This window comes from Micropterus dolomieu, linkage group LG19 (genome assembly GCF_021292245.1).
Source record: "Micropterus dolomieu isolate WLL.071019.BEF.003 ecotype Adirondacks linkage group LG19, ASM2129224v1, whole genome shotgun sequence".
Lineage (NCBI taxonomy): Eukaryota > Metazoa > Chordata > Actinopteri > Centrarchiformes > Centrarchidae > Micropterus > Micropterus dolomieu.
Window position 1 is genome coordinate 19087141 of NC_060168.1, and position 24519 is coordinate 19111659.

Sequence of the window (24519 nt, forward strand, 5' to 3'; positions counted from 1 at the left end):
GGCGTGGCATGGAGTCGATCAGTCTGTGGCACTGCTCAGGTGGTATGAGAGCCCAGGTTGCTCTGATAGTGGCCTTCAGCTCTTCGGCATTGTTGGGTCTGGCGTATCGCATCTTCCTCTTCACAATACCCCATAGATTTTCTATAGTGTTATGGTCAGGTGAGTTTGCTGGCCAATTAAGAACAGGGATACCTTGGTCCTTAAACCAGGTACTGGTAGCTTTGGCACTGTGTGCAGGTGCCAAGTCCTGTTGGAAAATGAAATCTGGATCTCCATAAAGTTGGTCAGCAGCAGGAAGCATGAAGTGCTCTAAAACTTCCTGGTAGACGGCTGCGTTGACCTTGGACCTCAGAAAACACAGTGGACCAACACCAGCAGATGACGTGGCACCCCAAACCATCACTGACTGTGGAAACTTTACACTGGACTTCAAGCAACGTGGATTCTGTGCCTCTCCTCTCTTCCTCCAGACTCTGGGACCTTGATTTCCAAAGGAAATGCTAAATTTACTTTCATCAGAGAACATAACTTTGGACCACTCAGCAGCAGTCCAGTCCTTTTTGTCTTTAGCCCAGGCAAGACGCTTCTGACGCTGTGTCTTGCTCAAGAGTGGCTTGACACAAGGAATGCGACAGCTGAAACCCATGTCTTGCATACGTCTGTACGTGGTGGTTCTTGAAGTCCTGACTCCAGCTGCAGTCCACTATTTGTGAATCTCCCCCCACATTTTTGAATGGGTTTTGTTTCACAATCCTCTCCAGGGTGCGGTTATCCCTATTGCTTGTACACTTTTTTCTACCACATCTTTTCTTTCCCTTCGCCTCTCTATTAATGTGCTTGGACACAGAGCTCTGTGAACAGCCAGCCTCTTTAGCAATGACTTTTTGTGTCTTGCCCTCCTTGTGCAAGGTGTCAATGGTCGTCTTTTGGACAGCTGTCAAGTCAGCAGTCTTCCCCATGATTGTGTAGCCTGCAGAACTAGACTGAGAGACCATTTAAAGGCCTTTTGAGTTAATTAGCTGATTAGAGTGTGGCACCAGGTGTCTTCAATATTGAACCTTTTCACAATATTCTAATTTTCTGAGATACTAATTTTGGGGTTTCCATTAGTTGTCAGTTATAATCATCACAATTAAAACACTTGGAATATATCAGTCTGTGTGGAATGAATGTATACATTATACAAGTTTCACTTTTTGAATGGAATTACTGAAATAAATCAACTTTTTGATGATATTCTAATTATATGACCAGCACCTGTACTTAGATTTGGCTTTTTACTTCTTGAAGTACACACATGAAGGTACATTTTTAGTTTGCTCGTACCAAACAAAGTACTTGTCACAAAGAATATGAGATGCGATCTAAACGTGGTTGATGGACAAACTAACCGGAAGCTTTGTGTATAATCTTAAACTTGCACAAAATCTAAATTCCTCAAAAACAAATAAATTCCAGTAACTGGACACAAATTTTGTCCCAGAAAATGAAGCAGCTTTACAACAAAACTACACTGACATTCTTGAACATTTTTTTTTTTTTTAAACAGCTGAGTAGAGACTGATCAAAAGTTAGTTAATAATCTCACCGGACTGATCTCCAGCGCCTCCTGTAAAACCCTGCGGGCTCTGCTGGGGTTCCTGCCCAGTTTCAGAAGCAGACGAGCCAGCTTGATGGAGTAGAAGGCGTGTAACATCGGCCTCTCTTTGGATTCGGCCACCGCCTCCCGCAGCAAGGCCTCCGATTTGTCCAGCTGGCCCGCTCGTCGCTCCAAAGCTACCCTGCGAAGACGTACCACTGCCAACCCTGGTAGGGTTTTCTCCAAGGCCTCCAGCACTCGGCGAGCCTCGATCAAGTCACCTGATGGAGAAGATGAAGGAGTTTGCGTGAGTGTGGCGGCTAAAATACATGAAATACAAACGTCTATCATAGTTTTATTTGAGGACTCCTATGTTGGATCAATTCTATAGTTTTTAAGCTTTTTTAATGTTTTTGCATTAGATGGATTCGTAAGGAGGTGTAATTTAAATTGACTGCAAGTAACTTTACCCAAATAGTCCGGAAAGATCAAGACCTACTTAAGACATTTAACATTTCTAAGAAAGAAAAGAGAACAAAGCTGTGTTTGTACAGTGTGTTGTTGTGTCGTACCGTGCCTCTCCTCGAAGGTCGCCCACTGCATATGGATGTTGGGTTTATACGTCAGGTGGATCTCACAGGCTCGTTTGAAAACGGCCCGCGCCTCATCCACACTCTGCGGCTCCAGGTACTGAGTGTACTGAACAACACATAAGAACGTGTTACACAGTGATCAGTCAAGCACACAAACTTCCCATTTTAATCTAGTCTTTAGGCTCACAAAGATACATGCACTCTTCAGTCTGCATTTTCTAAACATCTTTTGCACACGAAAATAATGTCCTTTCCTTACCCTGATCCAGGAATCCTCATACAGAGCGCAGGCAATCAGGCAGCGCTCAAAGAGGACACGAACCCTGTGGTCGTCCTGGGGAACCGCAGCTTCCTCTAATCCTTCATGAGGCTGGGCGGCGACCTCTGACCCCTCAGTGGCCACCTGGTTTGGATCTAGTAGGAGACAAAGGTGTCTAAACTGCAGATGCTTAGATGCTCACTCAAATCTTGTAGAATCCCTGAGACAGCTGACAGTGGCTTCATTATGTCGTAGGGCTGGGTGATATGGGCAAAAATGTTTTCACGATAAAAACATTTCATACCATTCGATATCGATAATTATCAAAATGTCAAATCATTATTTCTTTCAAGTTTAAAGGTTGATTTTTGCTCCTAAGTGAAAATTTAAGAAAACAGATGGTTCATTTTGTGCTTTTAAACTATTCTTTATAGTCAGAACATTATAAGCACTTCATGCCAAACAGTGGATCACTTGACAAATCTGAGGCAGAACATTCAAAACAATTATAATATTATTAGTAAATCTTTTTTCAGTCCCTTTTCCTCAACAAATTGAATATCTTAATAGAAAAATTAAGTTAAATCAACTTAATTCATTTATCATTAAATCAAACATTTATTGATGATATACTGAACATTTGTTATATTGTTATTGAAGAAAATTATATTGCGATAAATATCATTATTGTTTCATTGCCCAGCCCTATTATGTCGTCACCTTGGTTGGGCTCTTTGGTGTCATTGTTCAGCTGAGCGATCTCCCAGTCCAAGTAGGAGTTCCAGGCCCGCAGCTGGAGGCGATCCAGTGGCTTGACGTGGAAGTAGGGACGTTTGATCTGTAGGCCAGAGAATAAGGAATCAGCTTCTGAGGTAGCAAGTGATGGAAGTGTGTAACAAGTTCAATAAATGTACAATAAACAGCAGAATATTTAAAGGAAAACTCTTGTTATCGTTTGCTGTAAAACTGCAAACAATAGTTAAAAATTATACTGTGGACAAATGAACTAGATAGAACAGTAAGTATATAGATGTATTAAGCACATATTGAGAATTCGGGTTTTGGTTTACAGAAAGGTCTGGATTTTGAAAATCAATCAATTTTAAGCCCAATAAAATGTTTAGCCCAGAATATTGAAAACATCAAAGAGGGGGAGGAAACGCACAAGCTGGTGATGGAAAAAGAGCAACAGAAAACAAAACTCACAGCGTCTTCAAAGTGCCATCTCTTGCGGACTTCTCCCTCATTGTCCTGGTACACTTTGTCCCTGCGAACCAGCACTTGTTCCCTTATCTTCTGCATCAACTCCTCCTAAACACAATGTTTAAATTAAACAATTAGATATTTGACTCTCTCTTTAATTTATGTCTCATGAGTATATGTATACATGTTTAAAACTTAACATTACGCTCAGCACGGAAATCCTGTCAGGGCTGAGTGTGAGGCAGTCAGATGTTACTCACCGTGTCTGTGCCCTCCGGTGTGGCGGGCTCTTCCTCCCCTGGCGGCCTCTCCTCCTCCTCCTCCTGGGCCTGTTCAGCACGCTCTGCCTTCTGACTCTGGCGGCACAACGTCCTCAGCTCCTCATACTCGTCTGGGGAAAGCACCTCTTTGGGCTCGTGGCTGTTTAGGTGTTCTTTGAACCTGGCGGAGAGGGCAGAAGGACGCAAAAATGAGATTAGTGGGAGAAGAAATGAGCGAGAAATATGAACATATTACATCATGACTTTCATGAATACCAGACTGAAAACAAATATTCATTATCTGAATTAGAATATACATTTATCATTACAATAGTAAACCTGGCACTGACAGTAACACATTTACATCAGTATTTCTGTCTTGTATAAACTGATTTCAAGAAATGTAGATTGGCATACACACACACACTTGACCTGTGTGTGTGTGTAGTCTTACTTGTCGTAGTGGGTGTTGTACAGCTGGGTGGGGACTTTGAGGACTCTGTCTAGGACGGCTGTTGCGTTCTGCATGTTCCCCTGCTCCTTCTCCCACTCGATATAAAGATCCCAAAGCCGGTCCGAGTGGAAGTCCAGACCTGCTGCCTGAACTGCTTCCTCAAACACACTGAGGGTTGAGGTTGGAAAACAAATAAAGCATGATAACACCTTTCACAGGCAGCAGCTTACTTCAAAATATGTCTATTTTTATTTTGAGGTGAACTGGCAGCAAAAAAATAACAATAAAATGTGAGTGTGTTCATCTACCTGCGGATCCGTGCGGGCGACTCAGGCAGGTTCATGTCCAGTGTTCCCAGCAGCAGATTGATGTAGTGGATCCACAGATCTACACTCAGAGGGATTACCTGGAGACCCTGAATACACACCTGACACAATACACAACAACCATGAACATTAGCTAATGAAAAACTGTGAAAAACACTTCTGTAATACACCTAATAATAATTTATAATGGTGTGGGAGAAGAAGAGACGCAAAATTGTTTTACCTCCTCTGCTTTGTTGTTGTACCCAGCGCGGCGCTCCAGATCAGCAAATTTCTTCCAGTAGCCGTAGCAGAGCGGGTAGCGAGCGAGGAAGGCCTCTAGCGCTCTGCGTGACGCTGTGATGTGACTCTGAGCAGATGAGAGAAAATGTAATGTCACGTGAGGCTACAGCAAGCTTCCAGTCCAAACATGCTTTCTGGCATCATGGGGACGCTAGAGGTCAATATTTCAAAGTTTGAGGTGGTAATGCATCAATACTGGCGGACAATACGATGGTTTCCTACATTTTTTTTCTGAACCCCAGTGGCTTTCCTCTGTATCTCCAATGGAAACAACAAACACGCACCTCTTGCTCGCAGTACTGCAGCAGGTCGGTCCAGCTGGTGAAGTCTTGAGGATTGTCATGGGCAGCTTTCCACAGTCGTTCAAAGTCAGTGGGCAGTTCTCCCTCCTCGTCTTCTGCAGATGGCGGCATGGAGAAGGAAGCAGGGCCGGGGTCAACGGGGGCCTCAGGGGCCTCGGTGGCTCTGCCATTCTCTTCTGACATCTCTACCATCTCAGTTGGAGGTGGCGCAGGAACCTCAGAAGCCTCCATGGCTAAAGAGTTTGTAGATCAAAAGGTAAAAAAAAAAAAAAAAGACAATCTCCACTAACATAACTGAAGGGCATTATAAAGATAAGCCCCTCTAGTAACACTACTTGTGTTCACCATAACTTTAGACATTTCTCATGAAGCTACCAGGAACATAATTTTAAGTGGAGTGACTGTCACTGAATCTTGCCATTTGGCTATTACCCCTAACCTCCTTAAAAAGCTATTTCAATTGATCAGTCACACACTACTGGTGTGCCGTTTCCACTACTGACCAATGGATGATAGGCCATTCATAAAAAGCACAAGAATGTCACAGCCAATAATTTTAACATACCTTCAACCTGTGGATCAAACACTCATTTCAACATGATATAGCTATTTTCACTCAACAATAATGACGGGGAAGTTAACAATTGCTTCAAATACCACAGTTTGCTGTAAGGTAAAACTACTACAAAAAAATGTAATGTGATGTAATTCATGAACTTTCTAGTTCCTCTGCTTACTGGACAGTCTCATGGAAAAGGGCCAGCAGGTGTTTCAACAATACAACAACAACCACCATGTATGAAAAACCCATGCAAATGCAATTATTATTATTATTATTACAAACCAGAATTAAACCAATCACACAACCTTTAAGCATGACTTTGACCCTATTTGAGGTCAAATCCAAATAGGGTGTGGTGTGACTGATTTGATAAAAGTTGATTAAAGATTACACTGAGCAGTCAAACAGGTTCAGCAGCTGAACATGGATTTGCACTGTAACCACTGTCTGCAGCTTGTAGTCCAAGCATTATTAAATGATCCAACAAAACAAAAATCGATAGTTTTTTCGCTTTTCTTCTTGCCACACCTCCTGTCTACACCTGCAGAGGTATGTTTCATTCATTGAAAGTTCAGTGCACTGAGTTTAGACCATGGTTTAGACAGATTTATTCTCCACCGCAGCGCTGACTCCAGTGCATTTGAATTGTCACACAATTTGTGACAAAAGGTGATGAGCAACCGCAAACCACGTAGTTAAAGACAGGAGGGTACTTTAGTTAAAGTTAGTTAAGAGAACACTGCTGTTTCGTGGTGTGTTGAAATCGCGTTAGCCTAGCCTAGCATCTCATGTTTGCCCTTTTAACAGGTCCGATCGGAGCCTTTTTTCCAAATGCTTGCAAATGAAACAACCCCCCAGCGACATCTGTGAAACGACAATGCGGTGTATTGTAAATGCACTAAACGTTAATCAAACTACCTGAAGACTCTTCGAGTTCCCCGTTGCCGCTCATCTCCTCACAGCCTTCCGCCGCCATGATGGAAAAGCGTTCGCTGACGTCATCCATGCGCGACAAGACACTCGGGATAGAACAGTGAATATTTACTGACTTAGATAAAAAAAAAATTGTTATTATGGCACGGTGAATGTATTAACTGTGTAAAGTTTCAGTAAAAATTAAAAAGACTCACTTGTCACCAAACTTTTTTACTTCACATTACTGTAACAAACAAAAAACGTATTTATTTTTATACCTTATATGAATGTATATTCTGTTGATTCTCGAAATGTAATAAGAAAGATATTAAAACATAATTTGTGGTAGGCCTACTGGTTCAAAAAACAAGGTTTCCCTTTCCCTCTTATTAGTTACTGTAGCTAAGGTGCAAAAGAAAAACTTACCTGAGAAACTATTTCAGATTTCTGCAAACAAGAAACCATGGGCACACCCACAAGCTTATCCTTTTGTTTTTAAAAATACAATATGCCCTGATAAGTTTCACTGTGTGTGTTAAAATCATTTACGTTCTTATGTAGGCTACATAAATTATTAGCTGAGATTTCATTATGACAATAACACAATCCTACTCTATTTTGTACCTTGTGTTAAATTACACTCTTTATAACTTCCTCTGTGATGCATAATATACTTATTTAACCTGACCCGGTTAAAGCCTTTTAATATTTTCTGGAATCTCAGAATGTAATGTTCAGATTTAGCAGGATATAAAAACTCCTTTACTACAGTCTAAAGCTGCACACTGCTCAGACAGCGCCCAACCAACACCAATATTTTAAAGTTGGTAGTAGCCTAGTTGGTTTCAGTGTGAATGTAAACCAACCGTCAGTTCCACACTGCCCAAAAGCAACTGACCAGACAAACTTTTGTTGCCTATTTTTTCTTATTTAAGTCACAAGGCTGCAATCACTTTTTGGCAAGTGGAAAACTACTTGTTACTGGGTGTATTGGCCCTTTAAAGGTATTTTAACAGGTTGAAAGGACTGGGTGAGCCATTATCAGCCATAACTCAAATATAATGCTCATGACTAAAATCAATTCATTTTGAGAACCTTTTAGTCACAAGTAGGTGGCATCAGTTTTTTTGGCAAAGTGTAAAACTTAATTGGCCATATGGGTTGTATTGGCCATTTAAATGTATTGCAACTGGTAATAAGGACTGACTAAGCAATACCCTGTCTTTTTGGTAAGTGCAATACAACAAACTACATACAGTATTTCGACTGGTAAAAAGGTGGACTGGTTGGCACAGAGCAAGCAAAATTAGTGTGATAAGGATAATTGCAAGAGAGACACTTCCTTTATTTTATTTATAGCCTAACCCAGCCATGAATCATGTTAATTAAAGACTAAAGTCTTTTTTGTAAATATAAACTACGACATTAAACATAGGCCTACCAAACACACATTTCATCGGCAACAATAGGCTAATTTTATTGCTTATAATAACGTTTTGTCAGGCCTGATAAACTGCAGACACTTCAGCTGTGATTATTTCGTTACAAGAAACTTTAACGTTTCACAAAGACATAGGCTACCTTTGATACCACGGACATGAAGTGATGTTTATTTGCACGTTATGACTGAGATAATGTACAGATACTGGGCGTTACAGCTTTAACATGCTGCGTGCGCTCCCGCGGAGGGCAATCCATTTTCGGCTGATGGTCACTTTTCGGCTCGACCGATTACGCACGAAAGGAGGGGCTGTTCACAGACTGGTCCGCTGCTATGGTCAGTTGTCAATATAAGAGAGAGAGAGAGACGAGCGAGTAATGGACACCTTGCTAACCTACACTGACATCAAAGAAAGTCGTGCGCGCTGACGGCACGTGTTGTGCAGAATTCTGCATGCCTGCCGAGAATTGCATGCATCTCGCGGGTGATAATAACTTTGATTTATATAGCGCCTTTCACTAACCCAAGGACGCTTGACAAACAAAAAAAGAAAAGGGGGGTGCTAAGAGGTGTGGGGGGAGGGGAGATTAAAGCCCATAGACCTCAGTGAAGAGGTATGTTTTAAGGGCTATTATAGAGGAGGCAGAGCGGATGGCAAGAGGAAGCTTGTTCCAGAGTGATGGTGCACTGACACAGAAAGCTCTGTCACCAAATGTCCGGAGCCTGGAATTAGGGACAGCAAGCAGGTCATTGTCGGAAGACCGCAGGGACCGTGACTGAGTGTAGGGATGGAGTAGATCTGTGAGGTACTGAGGTGCAAGTCCATGGAGAGATTTGTACGTCAGTAGGAGGATTTTATATTTGATCCGGGACTTAACTGGAGCCTCTTCAGGATGGGAGTGATGTGAAGTCCAAGTTTCGCTCATTTATATTGAGAAAAGAGGTGGATGCAAGACTCGGTAGGTAGCCTAGTCCTATGTTCTGCGGTATTATGCATCCACTTCTTTAGGTCCTTTTCAGGCACTTTGGTGTGCTTATTGAACAAAAGCGGTTATCACTACATATATTTGCTGAATGTCAAGGAATGTTACTAAGTGTATTAAAATATAGACTTTAAACGTTCATAAAATATGTACTTTGAACCGTGTATCATCAGCTTTAGACTTCATCCGACTGACTAATTTTTGGCAGCTTCTTATGGACTATCTCCCAGCATTAATCCTGATGATCATCTTATTAAAGTTATATTGCCTTTTTCGTGAGTTAATTTCAGCACCGCTGGCTGTGGATGGTTGGTTTGTGTGGGCGCCTGTTGAAAATCTGTTTACTACGTCTTGTTTATTTGTTCTATGTTATATAAAAAGGTGCAAACCTTTCTGTTTGCCATAAAGCTGCACGTGAACTAAGTAACTGTGGGTTCAATAGTGTTTGAGGTTATAGCCTATTGCTTTAAATCAACAATCCAGTCAAAAACATCTGATGTCTCATTAAACTATAGAAACGCAGTTAGGAAAGAACAATTTCAATCAAAACCAGGGACTTCTTTTACATTTGGTCAACTTTATTTTCACTTGGTCTCATCTTTTAGAGTACATCTGACAATTTTGATTGACAGCTGAAGTCTGTTCCTCTACTTCCATTTCCACGATTCAAGCCACCGCCAACAAAATTGTAGCAACATGTACATTTATGATCATAAAAACAATCAGGAAGACAAACTCATAGAACAAAACTCCTAAAAAGGTCAGATGATTTCACTAGCCAGGACACAATCCAGAGCCTCAAGAGAATCATTTCAATATTCACGACTGCTAGTGAAACACGTTCCAAGCACAAGATTTGACCTGTTCATGAAGATCCAAATGACACACTGGAAAAACGTGGATGCTCCTGACGTCTAGTTACACATGAAAAATCTAAACAACTTGTAAGTTCTCACTCTTCCTCAAGTGCATTAAAAATAATCTAGTAAACAACACTGGAAAGAGAACTCGATAAAAGAAAGAAAGCAGGATGATCCACAAACATAAGTGGTTCAGTGGCCCTGAAGTGATTCCCCTGGCCAAGTTTGCTCAAAAGTGAACTGAAAATCTCTCTGTGCAGCGGCTGAACGACTTCATCACTTTTGAAGCGATATTAAATCATTTCCATGCACACAAATTCATCCCTGATGGATTCAGGGAGAGAATGAACTGGACAGGATCGGTAAGAAAGATGATTTCTTTCCATTTTGTGGAATCAGGAAAGTGAAAGTACTGCAGGGATGAAAGGAAAGTGTTGAGCCACACAGCCGACAGTTGGCAAGCCTTTTCCAATATCTAATGTGGCGAGTGAAAGAAGGTCGAGCTCCTAGCTGGTTGAAGTGCTTTGCTTAAAAGAGGGATGGAATGAATGTCTTTTTTGGAGAGTTTCAAGTCAGAAACAGATAGAGGGAATCCCCAGCAGGTGGAGCATGTGCTTTGAATGTGAACCTTCATTTTAAATAGCAAACAATCCCCACACAGTGATCTTTTCTCTGAGGCAGACTGGATGTACAACCAAGTGGACAATTCATTTAAAAAAGTTAACCGAGTCCTCGAATGTTTTCTTTCTTATCCCCAAAGATTCATTACAATGACATTTTTTGTGTTGTTCAATTGTCATCTCTGACAAAACGTGACAAACATAATTATCTATCTAGTAGTAACCCTCTTTTAAATTTTTATTCTTTTTTTATAGGTATTACACTGCGACTGAACACAAGAGGGACACGGCAGAGACGTTGCGTGGCTCAGTTCGACTAAACATATCAACATGGGGGGTGTGTGTAGGGATTAAAACTGTATTTAATGTGTTGTGTGTGTTTATGTCCTTAAATTTCCTCAATGGCTATCCAGTAGTCTTGCTTTAGTTAGTCATGGGTATTAGTGCCTTTTTCTGGTTCTTTCTTCCACTTAATCCAGGTCAGTCATCTTCTCCTCCTGCTGCTGCTCCTCCTCCTCCTCCGTCTCTGTGGTTACTGAAGATTCACAGCCCAGTCCAGCCCTGCGTTCATGCCGGGCTTGCGGAGCGTCAACACTGACATGGAGGCATCGAACTCAAACTCTACCTGGCTCTCCTGACCTTCTACAAAACAAGAAGAGAGACAGTATTAGAGAAGGTGGACCACGGGGAGAAAAAAGGTTTGTGAATCTCACCTCACAGAGCTCGCAAAATCCCACATAACCAAACAGTCAATCTTTAAAGAAAAAAAGGGGGATAATAAGAACTTTGTAATCTTGAGGCTGCAATACGACTGGCTGAGAGTTGGAAAACTACCACCTCCAGGAAGTGGCTTTATCCAGCGTAAGTTAATCTGTTGACCATGGCAAACCTTTTCACAGCCATCCTCTAACAGACTTTCACACTTTTAGTTTCTCTAAACCGCTGTCTGAAGGAGTTTAAGTGCACACCAAGTTTAGTTGTCCACACAAAATAGTGTTTGACCTCCAAGACTGAGCAAAAAACCTTCGGTATTATATAAATTTGAGGAAGTGAGTTTTGGCTTGTTGGGACATGAACAGGTAAAAATAAATGAAACCTGAGAAGCCAAGGTGATATTCCTCAAATACCAAATCATACAGTAATAAATTTAAATAAATGATTTCACCTATTTAAAATTTTTTTATTTGGCAAAAGATCAGATTCAGTCCCACGAGTCTTTTGTTATAAAGAGAAACTATTTAGCAGCCATCTCTTTAGTACAACTTTTAAAAGTGTGTTCACATTAATTCAACCACTGTACTGGAATGTTTTTTGATCATTCAATTTATTCAAGTATAAAAAAAAATAAAACAAAATGTAAAAAATGCTGTTGAACTCAACAGATTCCTTCAGGCAGCATTTTATCTTAATGGAATCAACCTGTGAGAATAACCATGCGAGAGAAATGCTGCATGACACTCACCAGCAGCCTTAAGGGTAACCTTGTTGGGCTTACTGGCTCCTAGTATGACAATGCGTTCAATCCAGGAGCGGGTGGAAAACTGGGCATCTGGAGCCAGGTTACTGTGGACCGAGCAGAGGCATGTATTTAATATTTAAGATGTTTCACAATATAAGAATGATAACCCCTACAACCCAAATCCTAAATGGTTCCTCACTTAACTTTGTACCTCATCTTACTACAATTCTTAATGTTGCTGTTTTTATTTGCTTTTACCACTTAAGAAACTCTTAGTGTATTTCTTGAATAGTAACATCACTAATGACTTCAATTGTCTTACTGTGTTTTTATTGCATTTATGTTTAATAATTCTATGTTTGACACAATAAAGATTTGATCTGTACTGAAATATCTAAGAGCCTATTTGAGGGTTGAGTTTTACTTAAAAAGAATAGTCACTCACACAGAAGAGAGGACGTTGTTGGCAAAGGACAGCCTCCTGTGGATGAAATCCTTCTTTTCATAGTTGAAGGTGTGGCCATCGTCTATGTAGAGCTCACCCTCGGCAGCTCTCTGTCAGACAAGAGGTAAAAACTTTTACAATACCATTTGGCATGCAAACATGACATACCAGCAGAGGATGCTGCAGCGGTCATCAGTGTATGCACGATCAAGTTACCTGGGGGTTAAGAGCCACAAATAACGTGTAGGGATCGTCCTCCATGCAGGTGGAAGACCTCCGAACTCGAAGCTTCCTGGGAATAATGGAGCCGCCTCGCTGGAACACGGGGATCTAAGGAAAAAAAAAAAAAAGCTCCGTATTAAAACCAGAGGAAAGGAGTAAAATACTAAACATTAAAATAATGTGGAGGGCCTTGAAATGTAGATATGTGAGATTGTAAATTATCTCCAAATCATTACATGCAGACATGTAGTGCTATATGAAAGTACTTTGCACATCTGTGTCTTACAGAGCTCATGGTGACAGGGATGTAGAGGTTCTGGGCGCCGTTGTGCTTCTGGAAGGTGTGGACGTCAAACCAAACCTGAGAAACACACAAAACAGGTTTCTTCAAGACCAAGTACACCTGAATCAGTCGTCGTGTTACTGACAGTGTCCTATAAAAAGACCTTTTCTTGAGAGAACCATTCAACACCAGAAGAAAAAAAATTCATTAACTGTGTCCTGTTACCTCGTCTTTGCCAGGCAGGTAGGCTGTGACTCCCCTGGATCCCTCCTCAGTAACTGGGTGCACCAGCAAGTCTCTCCCTGCAGCAGAGTTAAGTAACGTCAGTGGATCTGATGATGAACAGCTGTCACTTTATCAAAATCACAATATAGCCTAATGCAATTTTCAAATCGCGGGAGGCGCATCATTTGTTAAAAAGGTGAAGTGTCTCAAAACACCATTTAAAATTAAATACCGTCATGCTGCAGAGACATCCTGGCCTACACATCATACTCTATAAACTCAGGGAAACATCTATGTTTGGAATAAATCCCCTCAATAAATAATGAAATAAATAAAAATCACACCATAATAATTTTAATGTTTTTCAATGAAAATTAGAATGATGTATATAATAAAAAAAAAAAAAAAAAAAAAATCACCATTTCCTCTAATATGGCAACATCTGTCAAAATAATCGCAATTAGATATTTTTTCAAAGTCATTTAGCCCTCAAACCATGTCTGCATGTAAAAACTGATTTGAAGATTTTATTCAAGTTTTTTTCTCTTGAATGTTCCCAAGCTAAACAGGAGTGATCCACACCCAAATAAGGCTGCAACTAACGATTCCTTTCATCATCGATTAATCTGCGGATTATTTTCATGATTAATGAATTAGCTGTTTGTTCCATAAACTGTAGAAAACAGTAAAAAAAAAAAAAAAAAAGTTGATCGGTGTTTCTCAAAGCCAAAATATGATCTCTTCAAATGTCTTATTTAGTTCACAACCTAAATATACTCAGTCTTAGAAGAGTTAAGAAACCAGAAAATATTATCTCTTGAGAAGCTGAAATCTTTGTCATTTTTTAGAGACAAAATGACAAAAATTAGAAAAACCAGACATTAAAAAAACCAAATATTAAAGTTTTGGAGTTTTGTGTCTCACCGATCAAGAACTCGTCATCCAGAGCGAAAGTAGCAGGATCCTGAGGATACTCCACCCACAGCGGTCTGTGACAAAAGAATAAAATGACCTAGTTAGACCCCTAAGAAAAGCAGGTATTGGTGTCTGTATTTGATAACTAAATTTTCGCCACCTTGGTGATGACTTTGTAACTCTTCATTACAGGTACAGATTAACAAGAACGATACACAAACGACATTTCCTGCCCTGTACTCACCTCATCACAGGCTGTCCGGTACGGTGGGCGTGGTAGAACTGCTGGTACCAGTAGGGCAGGAGGGTGTACCGCTGGCGAACAGCTTCACGGATCAGCGCTGTGTTTTCTGGGCCAAACAGCCAGGGCTCACGGCGGGGGGTGTCCAGGTGGGCGTGGGCCCTGAAGAACGGCTGGTACGCCCCCGTCTGGTACCAACGCACCAGCAGCTCAGTGCTCGGAGTCTTGAAGAAACCACCGACGTCAGCTATGAGACAGATGGGGTTAGTGCCAGGTCTGGGCTGTTCAGAGTCTAATAGAAATAAAATGTCTTGGAAAAACTAAACCGTCTGACACAACCTCCTGAGACCTTCTAGTTTCAGAGTTTATGGCTGAACTGGAGGGGAATGAATGTGTGGTGTTCTTTCTACTGAATCAACATTATTTAATACAGGTGCAATGACCAAACACCAAATCTAATCAAGAATATAAGCGTCATTCCCTTATCGTCTGACGGTTATATTTAACTGCAGCTAGATTACCCAGGGAACCTGTGCTCTCACCATGGAAACACCTCATGCAGTTCCTCAGTGCTTTTAGTTTTCATGACAACATTAACAAAACACTCTGTGGAAATCTGTGTCCAAGTTCAAAATGCTCCTACTTATACAGTTTTACTATCGCAGTTCTGCTTTACTGTTGTTTCTAAGTTAAGACAATTCAACATGTTAGCGAGGGTAATAATGCACATAATAACCCACATAATAACCCTTTCCTTATAGTTAAATGTAAGCTCTCAAGGCCAGCAATATGTTTTTTTAAAAAAAAAGATCTGCTACACTTTTAACATGTTGGAAGAGTCCAGACATGAAGAAAGTTTCTTTTTAATAGTTTTAATTTTCAGTTCCTCACAAATACTATTCAAAAATGTTTGTTAAGACAAGTTGGTGCAGAGCATCTGTAGTTGCTTCTGTGCCATTTCACAGTGTATTGTTTATAAGGGTTTATTTTATAAGAGTTTCTTGTCAGCTGGAACATGATAATGAGGAATGTCCATAGTTTAAACTAGCACCTGTTAGTATAAAATAATGGTGTTCAATATTTAATGAAGATATAATCACTTGCAATTACAGTTTCTGGGAGCAATTCATAGCAACTACTTAAACTGCACATTCAACTAGTATTGTAAAAAATCTTTGTAAAAATAATACCAAAAGACACAAACAATGAAACAACAAAAGAGCTTTTTAAAAAGTCAGCCAGCAAACATTCCAGCAGTCCTCTAAATATTTTGGTCTTCAAGCACGTCGGCCATTTTAAGCTGATCAAAAAGGAACAAACTCAGTGTAACGAGACCGTGAAGCTCGATAACACTCACCACCACAGAAAGACATTCCAACCAGGCCCAGGCTCAGACACATGGGGATAGAGATCTTCAGATGGTCCCACTCAGCAGCATTATCTCCAGTCCACACAGCACCTACACACACACACACACACACACACTTAAAGTCCTTTGCTAAAATATCCGGACACAAAAGGTTTCTAGCACATAACCCACCACTGCTGAATGAGGGTTAAACACTCACAAACACAATCTTTTAAGAACACAACAGAGGTCGCTGTTAGTATGAAAAGCTAAAGCAGTAAAAGGGCTTTACCGTAGCGCTGTGACCCAGCAAAGAAGGCTCTGGTCAGAACAAATGGTCGCTCAACTCCTCCCGACCGCTGGATCAGACCCTCCGCTGTGGCCATTTGCTACAGGTTGTACACAGGATAATCAGTGGAGCAGAGGGGGGTATTTGCTATACATCTCATCTGATTTTTAGAGCATATTTTGGTTCTCTTTCAAAGCAATTTCTGGGCTGTGACAGTATAATCTTAACCTCCCACATTTCATTCTAACAACCAGACAACTGTTTTACCAACACAAACATCTCCTGAGTGCTATACAAGTTATACTAAGGTGCAGCTCCCCAACACCCAGAGATTCAGCTCTGTATTATTATGTCATTGTTTGTTAAGAAATTCAATACTAGTAGGCACAAATGACCTGTGGGCCCGGTTGGTAGCAGAACATCAAGGAAAAGTATTGTGATATTCCTGGAAATAAAGTTCCAGTGTCATTTTCTCCCATCAATAAACTACAGTGGCCCATGTGAATACTAAACACCAAACTGTGCATGTGCACGCACCACATAGAAGCCATATATGTTGTGCAGGTCACGGTGCTCCCAGGCTCCGTGCACCGCGTCCTTGTGCATTGTGACCTCAGGCCCGTTAAAGACCGACGGCTCGTTCATGTCGTTCCATGTATACAGGTTCTCCATGGAACCCTGGAAAGTGGACAGAGAATGTTGACATGACACTTGAGGCCAGACAAACCATACTGTGGAAAATGTGCCATTTTAAATCCACTGACAGATTAGATGAACCTGAGGCGCAGAAATTACAAATGATAAATCCCCATATGGTCTTTAGTCTATAACAGAAAACTGTGGTTGTAGTTGGCAGATCACAGGTGAGGTTATGCTGATGAAACTGGGTGTTACAGAAAAAGAGCTTGTGACATTTCCAAGCTAAACAAGTGTTTTAAAAAAAGGTTTCAATCATTGTCCTTTATAGAAAGCTGGCACACAACAGCCAACAAGCCAAATCTTCAGTATCTCCCAGATTAGTGACGGTTTGTCTTTAGCTGAGCACCAAATGTCCTTGAGACTCACCTCGTACTGATCGTAGGCGAACATGCTGGCCCACCAGGCCCTCATGTCTTCACGGGTGAAGTCTGGATAGCCGGCACTACCTGACGGACATCAAGAAGGACAGAAAGGAATGTGAGAAATATTCAATTTGATAATGAAGATGATTTGTAGTGCAGATCCAGTTCATAATATATATATTTACAAATGCATTTTCCATGATTGATGTTGGGTTGTCAGTCTCTTACCAGGCCAGCACCAGCCCTCGTAGTCTCCACCATCTTTATTCTTGATATAGAAACCCCGAGAGCGGATTTCATTATGGATCTTGTAGTTGCTATCTACTTTGATATGAGGGTCCACAATGGCCACCATCTATAAAACAACAAAGAACTTTGAGCAGGAAGTCTTAAAAGTGTAAATGTGTAAGGTGCCTGCAGGTAATTTACTGAGATTTCAGGTAAAGTGAGAGACACTGGAGAACCTCAGGCCTCAAAAACACATGAAACGGTTGATCCTAATGTTGTCTGCTGGCAGAGCGATGTTGAATTATTTGTCATCTGTACCTTGCGTTTCTTTTCCAAGAGACCCTGCAGCATTTCCTTCGGTGTTGCAAACTTGTGTGGATCCCAAGTGAAGTAGCGCTTGCCATCGGTGTGCTCGATGTCGAGCCAGATAAAGTCATAGGGGATGTCGTGCTCGTCAAAGCCTGCATCCACTGTCTGCACGTCTTCCTGGTCATTGTAGTTCCAGCGGCATTGGTGGTAGGCCAGGGCAGCAAGGGGAGGGAAGGACTGGGTGCCTGTGGGACAACATGAGAAGGAGGTAAGACGACATGAGGGTAAAAGCTGTGACTGTCTGTCAAATCAGTCTTCAAATCAGATACTTTATTAGGCTACACAGATAACTCTACTGGTACCAGGCGGTAAATCATCAAACTTTATCACGCCTCTGTCTTTGGTGATTTCCTAAAGACTTTCAAACTGAGCCAATGTCTTTGTGTTAAATGTCTAAACCACCATAACTCAATAAATTCAATTCTGTTCATAATTAGACTTGTAAGAGCAGGGTTCTTGAATCTGTTCATTAAGCATCATAAAGTAGGTGATCTAATTGAAAAAAATGTCAATTATCTTTGTCTTAAAAATAAACAAATAGTAAAAAATATGCTTTCCCTTGTTTTAAATACCTGTTTTTAATATCCTTTGTTCTACTACCTACCTAAATGACAACATTTTATATTACACAGTGTAACCAGAGCCAAATGTAACCAGCCAGAATCCAAACCAAAAGGAGAAAGAGATACTTGTGCACTCAGCCTAAACTACTGGAAGCGCTCAGTTGTGAGAAAACATGGTAAAGAAGGCATCAAGTGTACATGCAAACGGCCCATCATCCATCTTCCTACCTGTGAGGGAGGCATACTGAGAGAAGACGTCGTTGGGTGTTGGTCCAAGCATAATAAAGACATCGATGATACCGCTTTCAGAGATCCAACGGACGTCTGTCTGCGGCGTCTCACTGGAGCCCTGCACATAATCCAGCATTTTCCCAAACACAGTCTGGAGAGAGATAAAAGTGAGTATGTCAAGGATTGGAGTATTTGTACAGCAGACATGTGATGCTGGCTATTTTTGGCCAAAACAATTCCGAGGAACTAGGGAGTAGAAAAAGAAAAAGACATACCTTTCCAGCTGTGTTGGAGCTGATATCCACCCAAGTCTCAGCGGCATTAAGCCAGAAGATGCCTGTGGTCCGCTGGGAGCTGTGGGCCAACATGACTGGGACAGCGCCGTAAAGGGCCATAGGGTTATACAGCTCGTACTGGAACACATCCAGGTTGTAGAGCCGATATGGATCACCATTGCTTAAACAGAAAAACACTCAGGCTTCAGATTCACAACATCAACCATCTTCATTTTGTATTCGAGATATGCCTTGCTGATGACACTCACTCTGTTGTTTTGAGCCGGAGGTTGTCTGCGTGTTCTGGGATGCCGTACACGTGCTCCACCCCTGGCAATGAAAAGTCTAAACTAACGGCAGATGGACCTGTAAGGCGAGAGCAACCACTTATCTGTTAGAGGAGGCAATGTACGAAGAAAAAGTCAGTTAACCCCAAAAACCCTTTCCAAACAGGCTATGTTTCAGATATAACACTAACCACAAGCAGATATTATAGCACTGGTAATTAATTTAGATCAATTTAACTATAACTGAAATTCATAACTAGGACTTACCATTAGGTTTGCTGTCTGAGTGCGATTTAAATGTTTCCTCCCACATCCCGTCTTCTACTTTCTCTTCCTCTTCTTTTGCTGTCTGGCAGGAAAACAGGCAGAATGGTAACGTAAGATCCAGGCTGAGAAACAGCGTAGATACGGTGCTTTTAAAATAGAGAGGAAGAAGAAATTGAACTGTAATTTAGTGTGTAGTACCTCGCCCTGGTTCGCCGGATCAGCCTCCTCTTTCTTCTCTGCCTCTGGAGCTGCCTGACTGCTCCATGGCACAAAGAATGGAGGGAAGGGGATATAGGGAAAAAAAAAGACATGTCACTTTGGCAGTCATGCCATCTTTTGACAATGTATGAGAGTATAATTAAACTATGATAAAAGGAATAGGGCAACAAACTGGGAGGTTGGTGAATGCCCCCTGACTCCATAATGACAACTAAAAATACTCTACAAGGTTTGGAATGACTTAACTTTAATGACAAAGGGGACTGAGCAACTCCCTGCCTTGTGGCTACTTCAAGCTAAGCATTATGGTACAGGACCTCTGGAGGCCCATGTAACACCCACAAGACTCCTTACAGAACCAACTGATACCCAGTGGATGCCCTGTACACCATGGTGTAATCGAGGCCATGGCATTGCATTAAAGGATCTGTCAAACAAGCCTTGAATGGCTAAAGATTTTGGTAGTCACACACAGCTGTTTGACCTGCTGCAGCACACATGCAAAAGGCAACGGTGCTAGTTTGTTATGCCGTATCACATTTCAGCAGAAAAACAAGGCTCTTGTGTTGCTCCGTGCCGGATTATTGGGGCGAGATGGAAGTCTGTGCAGCTAACTTAGGGGCATTTTATACTCATAATACTGTCAGACCTACGATGGACAGTTAAAAATGAAATAAAAAGAAAACTGATGCAGCAGAACCAGAGATAGTGCTTTTAATTCCAAACATTTGTCTCCCTTGTCAAAACGTGGCACCTACATTACTCAGAATACAACCTGGCCGCCAACAGTTGTTGCTACAGAGGTCTGGTATGCTTACTCCGTACACACCCAAATTATTTTTTAAATCTCAAACTTTTCATCTGCAACCAACTCTGACTCAAGTAACATCGCACAAGGCAATTTATCTCTGGAGACTTTAATCAACTTTTTATTTAAATACATATGCAGTAGTAGATACTACCCAAGACCTGTAAACAGACTGATGTGTAACATTAGTCTGAGTTAACATTAGTGTCTGTCAGTCACGATTTGAATGTCAACAGTAGTTAAATCAGTACTGAGATGCATTAATTTAGCCATCTCCATCTTTAGTAACCACACTGCATACATCAGTGCAGATCACTGCCACAAAAAAAATAAATAAAAAAAATTTAAAAACACACAAAATGAGGAAGGCGACTACAAAAGCTGTTTTTCCACAATAATGGAGTACGGCTTCAAAGCTCAAAAAGAAAGAAAAGTCCCAGTTTAGAGAATTCTAACCCCTCAAACTGAAATGCGAACTGAAGCATAACCACAAAGAGAGATGTTGCTGTTGGGTTTGGGAGCTGCACTGCATTGCCGGTAAATAAGACACAAACCATCTAGTGGCACCCAGACTACATGTGAAGCTTTTATGTGCCTTCTAAACTACTGTCACTAGTCATTTTTCCATCTATTGCCGTTAGCTCTCACCCTGAATTGAGCAAGCGTGGCAAATCATTTCAGTTAACACAACTGGTTTAGAAACACAGTCAGTCATGCAGTTGCAGTGTTAGATCTGCTGCAGTGAAACGTCAGTGATTAGTTAATCGGTCGCTGATCTGACACGACAGTGGTGCACAGCAGACCCTTCATCATTCAGGTGAATGTGTTTTTCATGATCAGGATGATTTTGTCTTTGTTTCACAAAATAAAATGAAAAAAAAACAAAAAAAAAAAAACATCATAAGTGACTTGTATTGCTTAAGCGATCCTTCAACAATATGAGGATAATAAGTGATCCTTTAATTTTGGATCGGATTAAACACCAACATGCACACGCTCACCCACACCTGCTCTCACTCTCAGTCACATTGATTTGACGGTCAACACTGTGCTTGTTGTGATGAGAGTCCCTACATTTTTGGTCACTATTGGCAGCATTGGCACAAGGAACAGAATACACACTTACAAATCTTAAGGGTCTTTACCTAGAGAATACCCTCTTGATATTATCCCACACGCTAGCCACTGTGCTAGTTACTTTATAGGAGAAACTAGGATGATAGGGAGAAGAGGACAGAACAACGAGTCAGAGACAATACTCAAAAAACAAACCATTTCATGGGAACAAAAATAGAAATCATCCACTGATTGAGGGCGTGGATTAAAAGAGAGGGCTGGCATTTGTAAATGTGTGTGCTTGCGTGGTTTCTCACGTGTCCTTGCGGATCCTCAGGTGCTCAAAGGCCAGCAGGCCGCGCGAGTTCAGCGACATCAGCACGTCTCGCCCTTCCATGATGTCCAATCGGAAGGGACGGGCACTGACGATGACCCTCTGAGACTCCGGCCCCAGGGACAGCACTACCCCATTCTCGTCCTGAGACAAGAGAGACAGGCTGAGGGAGAGAGGGGAAGAGGAGAGGAAAAGAAGATTTAGGGTTAGAAAAAGAAAAAGGTGAGGGCTTTGTCTGCTCCAAACTTATAAATGCTGTAGGTTTCTCTAATTAAATCTAGCGAAGCCAAACTAAACTCAAGCCAGAAAGCACTGGCTCTTTTTCAGGAGGGCTGTTTTGTTTCACCAGAACAACTTATACAGGGTCTCAGTTTTATTGTTCTTTTGAGTTGTGCGTGGGTAAATGCCTCAACATACAGTAAAAATGCTGGATGTTTTGTTTTCTCCAATATTTAAAGTAAAATTAAATTCTCTGAGATTTTCCTTTATCCGTTAGGTGTTACCAAATTCAGATCTGAATGTGCGTTACTTTGTTTGAGACACATTTTTACTCAACAGGCCTTTTTCCTCAGCAGATATTTTGACCAGAAGGAAAAGCGCAGGTGTTTTTGTAATTTTATTTTAAACCTGTACTTTTCCGACTGTGACAGGTCAAAATGTATCTGAAAAAGGCCTATGATAGTTCTTTGTCCATTTGCACGTCTTCTGTTACTCTGTCTACTTAAAAAAACCAAACATTCTGTCTGTCCATCCTGGAAGATTAATCTACTGTTGCTCCTTTTTGTTTCTTTTTTGTTACATAGGACATTTTTGAGCCAATTTAATACAATGGACAATTCCAGGACTAGACACAGGAAAAGTACATTTTGCCTTTTTAGTTTTATTCTGCAATATCAAAACCTACATCCACCCACCCACACCACACAGTCAGCAGTTTAACACCCTTGGGAGACTTACGGCTCAGTAGGTGGCTCCCTGATGAGCACGTCTGGGACCTCGTAGCGCGGCTTCAGAGGCTTGAGCTCGTTAATCTTCACCCTCGTTATGTTTCCCTGTAGACGGTAGAGCTCCAGCAGCAGACGCACCTGAGAGAGAGTGAAAGGTGTGAGAGGGAAGGGCGGGAGAAGATGAGCCAAGGGCCTGTTTTTTCAGCATTAGACCAAGTTTGCCAAATTAGGCATTTGGTTTTGATACCATAAGGAAGCGAAACTGGTAACTTTCTATTTTCACTGAAATGTTATAATGCAGAGAGGCCGATCTCGGAACAGGTTAGGTAACAGTTGTGATTTAAGGTACACCTATTAAACAGTTCCTTATGCTTATGGCAGCCACGATTTCCCCATTGGGAACTGCTTCTTTGTGTGCGATTTACCTTATTGTTGTCATTGATGAGCTGCAGGGTGAGTCTGGTATTGGTCAGCTCCATGGTCTCCAGCAGGGCTCGATAGGGAGACTCGCCAGGCTTCAACGCACGCTGACGTCTGTTTAAAATTAAATAACAAGAGTGGATAAATCAGTACTGGTGTGTTTCTTTGGCGCTGTTAACTTTAAGCAAGTAAATGTGTTTGTTTATTTTAAATCTTGCACTCACTTGCAGAAGGCACTCTGGTCACAGGTCTTGAAGTTGCCCTTGTCCACAGCCCACGTCCCACTGAGGCACACGGCCAGCCAGAGCACCAAGACAGGAGCCATCCTGCATATGAAATAAAGGAGACAATTTAAACTTCAGATGGTCCATGCTGCCACCAGTCACCTCTCCAATTCATTCACACACACATTTGGTTGAGGAATGCCTGAGTAAATACCCAGGAGGACCTGAGGCAAGCTACTGCGCATATACAGGAGTTAAACTTAAACAAAGCACACACAGACACAAACTCACACCCGGACTTTGATCTCTCTATGGTGGTAAAATGTGTCCTCTAGTTGAAAGGCGGCGACAGAAAATGTCACAGGGTACTAAACCATTTCCCGTTTCCTCTCCCTGCTGCAGCTACACAGTGCGCATTAATTCACTTTTAAAACAGCATCCAGATACCCATTTTTCATGTTAGACCCCGGACGCGCATGCAAAGAACTATTTCTAGCCCTCACGCTTCCTGTCAAAGCCGGGCGGGATGTGATGTGCCTTGAAATTATGCCAAGAGACAGTATTAGCTAATGTGGGCTAAAGTTAGCTAGCATCCAATCGGAAATCTGGTGAAAATACGTTAGAAAATGGACACACATTATTGATTTGACAGCATTACTGGGTCGAGGCGGCTAACGCCTGATTGTCTGACACAGCAGAGGTGTCGTTAATTACCTCTTTGGATCAGGATATCGTGTTAATCTGACAACGGTAACGTTACAGACAGCCTGTGTCAAGCCGTTAATTCAATTGAGGGGGGGATCTCGACTTTTCTAGTATGATTTTCTCCAAGAAGCCGTTAAACCCTGAAACAGTAAATTTGCGTACACATTTGCTAAGTGGCGATAATCTCTGGCCTGTTATCTGGTCGGATAATATATCAAACGAACGTTAAATACGCGATGAAACAGCGGACCTGCTTTGTCTTACCTTTCAGTGAAGGTGGCCATCTTGATTATGCTCCAGTGTGACTCCGCCCATTTCACTCGTTAAGATCGTTAAAAAAAGTAAGATTCTCAACATCCGAAGGAAATATTTATCTTTATTTATTATTTCTATTTTTTAAATAATAAAGGTAATGTGAATGAAATTACATTTATGGATTTTTTACTTAATCATGGTGTT

General features: G+C 41.4%; 2 protein-coding genes across 4 annotated transcripts in view; both read right to left on the minus strand.

The window, feature by feature from the left end:
• The window catches only part of si:ch211-114c17.1 (pre-mRNA-processing factor 39), a 10363-nt gene extending 3511 nt beyond the window's left edge, over positions 1 to 6852 (minus strand). Inside the window, exons 1-11 of the mRNA XM_046029730.1 lie at positions 6739 to 6852; positions 5241 to 5491; positions 4898 to 5023; positions 4657 to 4775; positions 4349 to 4516; positions 3895 to 4075; positions 3638 to 3742; positions 3152 to 3269; positions 2432 to 2586; positions 2152 to 2278; positions 1589 to 1860 (exon numbers count right to left, since the gene is read on the minus strand). Of these exons, the coding sequence (XP_045885686.1) occupies positions 1589 to 1860; positions 2152 to 2278; positions 2432 to 2586; positions 3152 to 3269; positions 3638 to 3742; positions 3895 to 4075; positions 4349 to 4516; positions 4657 to 4775; positions 4898 to 5023; positions 5241 to 5491; positions 6739 to 6826 (1710 nt within the window). The 5' untranslated portion in view covers positions 6827 to 6852. The remainder of the gene's footprint in view (positions 1 to 1588; positions 1861 to 2151; positions 2279 to 2431; positions 2587 to 3151; positions 3270 to 3637; positions 3743 to 3894; positions 4076 to 4348; positions 4517 to 4656; positions 4776 to 4897; positions 5024 to 5240; positions 5492 to 6738) is intronic.
• A 2864-nt stretch (positions 6853 to 9716) lies between these two features.
• On the minus strand, positions 9717 to 24417 carry ganabb (glucosidase II alpha subunit b). Of its 3 annotated transcripts, none has more exons than XM_046029727.1 (25): positions 24325 to 24417; positions 23356 to 23457; positions 23137 to 23245; positions 22722 to 22849; positions 21748 to 21927; positions 21520 to 21585; positions 19546 to 19603; positions 19348 to 19429; positions 19063 to 19159; positions 18794 to 18974; positions 18516 to 18669; positions 17674 to 17909; positions 17356 to 17482; positions 17132 to 17211; positions 16604 to 16744; positions 16070 to 16166; positions 15787 to 15888; positions 14433 to 14676; positions 14198 to 14262; positions 13274 to 13350; positions 13052 to 13126; positions 12760 to 12873; positions 12544 to 12653; positions 12102 to 12202; positions 9717 to 11281 (listed from the first exon to the last, which is right to left on the minus strand). In XM_046029727.1, exons 1-25 carry the CDS (start codon positions 24342 to 24344, stop codon positions 11172 to 11174), a joined length of 2856 nt encoding a protein of 951 aa, XP_045885683.1. In that variant the 5' UTR covers positions 24345 to 24417; the 3' UTR covers positions 9717 to 11171. The 3 variants fall into 3 exon arrangements, with proteins under 3 accessions (XP_045885683.1, XP_045885684.1, XP_045885685.1); XM_046029728.1 differs by lacking the exon at positions 24325 to 24417 and adding an exon at positions 24070 to 24295; XM_046029729.1 differs by lacking the exon at positions 21520 to 21585 and having other exon boundaries at positions 24325 to 24413.
• Positions 24418 to 24519: the final 102 nt, after the last annotated feature.

Bases quoted from the DNA above. Each gene is read 5' to 3' on its own strand.
- ganabb (XM_046029727.1), bottom strand. From the start codon at position 24,344: ATGGCCACCTTCACTGAAAG. The intron at 19,604-21,519 runs GTAAAGACCCTT...GCCATGGAGCAG, and splicing joins ATCAAGAGGGTATTCTCTAG to TCAGGCAGCTCCAGAGGCAG. The intron at 12,203-12,543 runs GTGAGTGACTAT...CTCGGTCCACAG, and splicing joins AACAACGTCCTCTCTTCTGT to TAACCTGGCTCCAGATGCCC.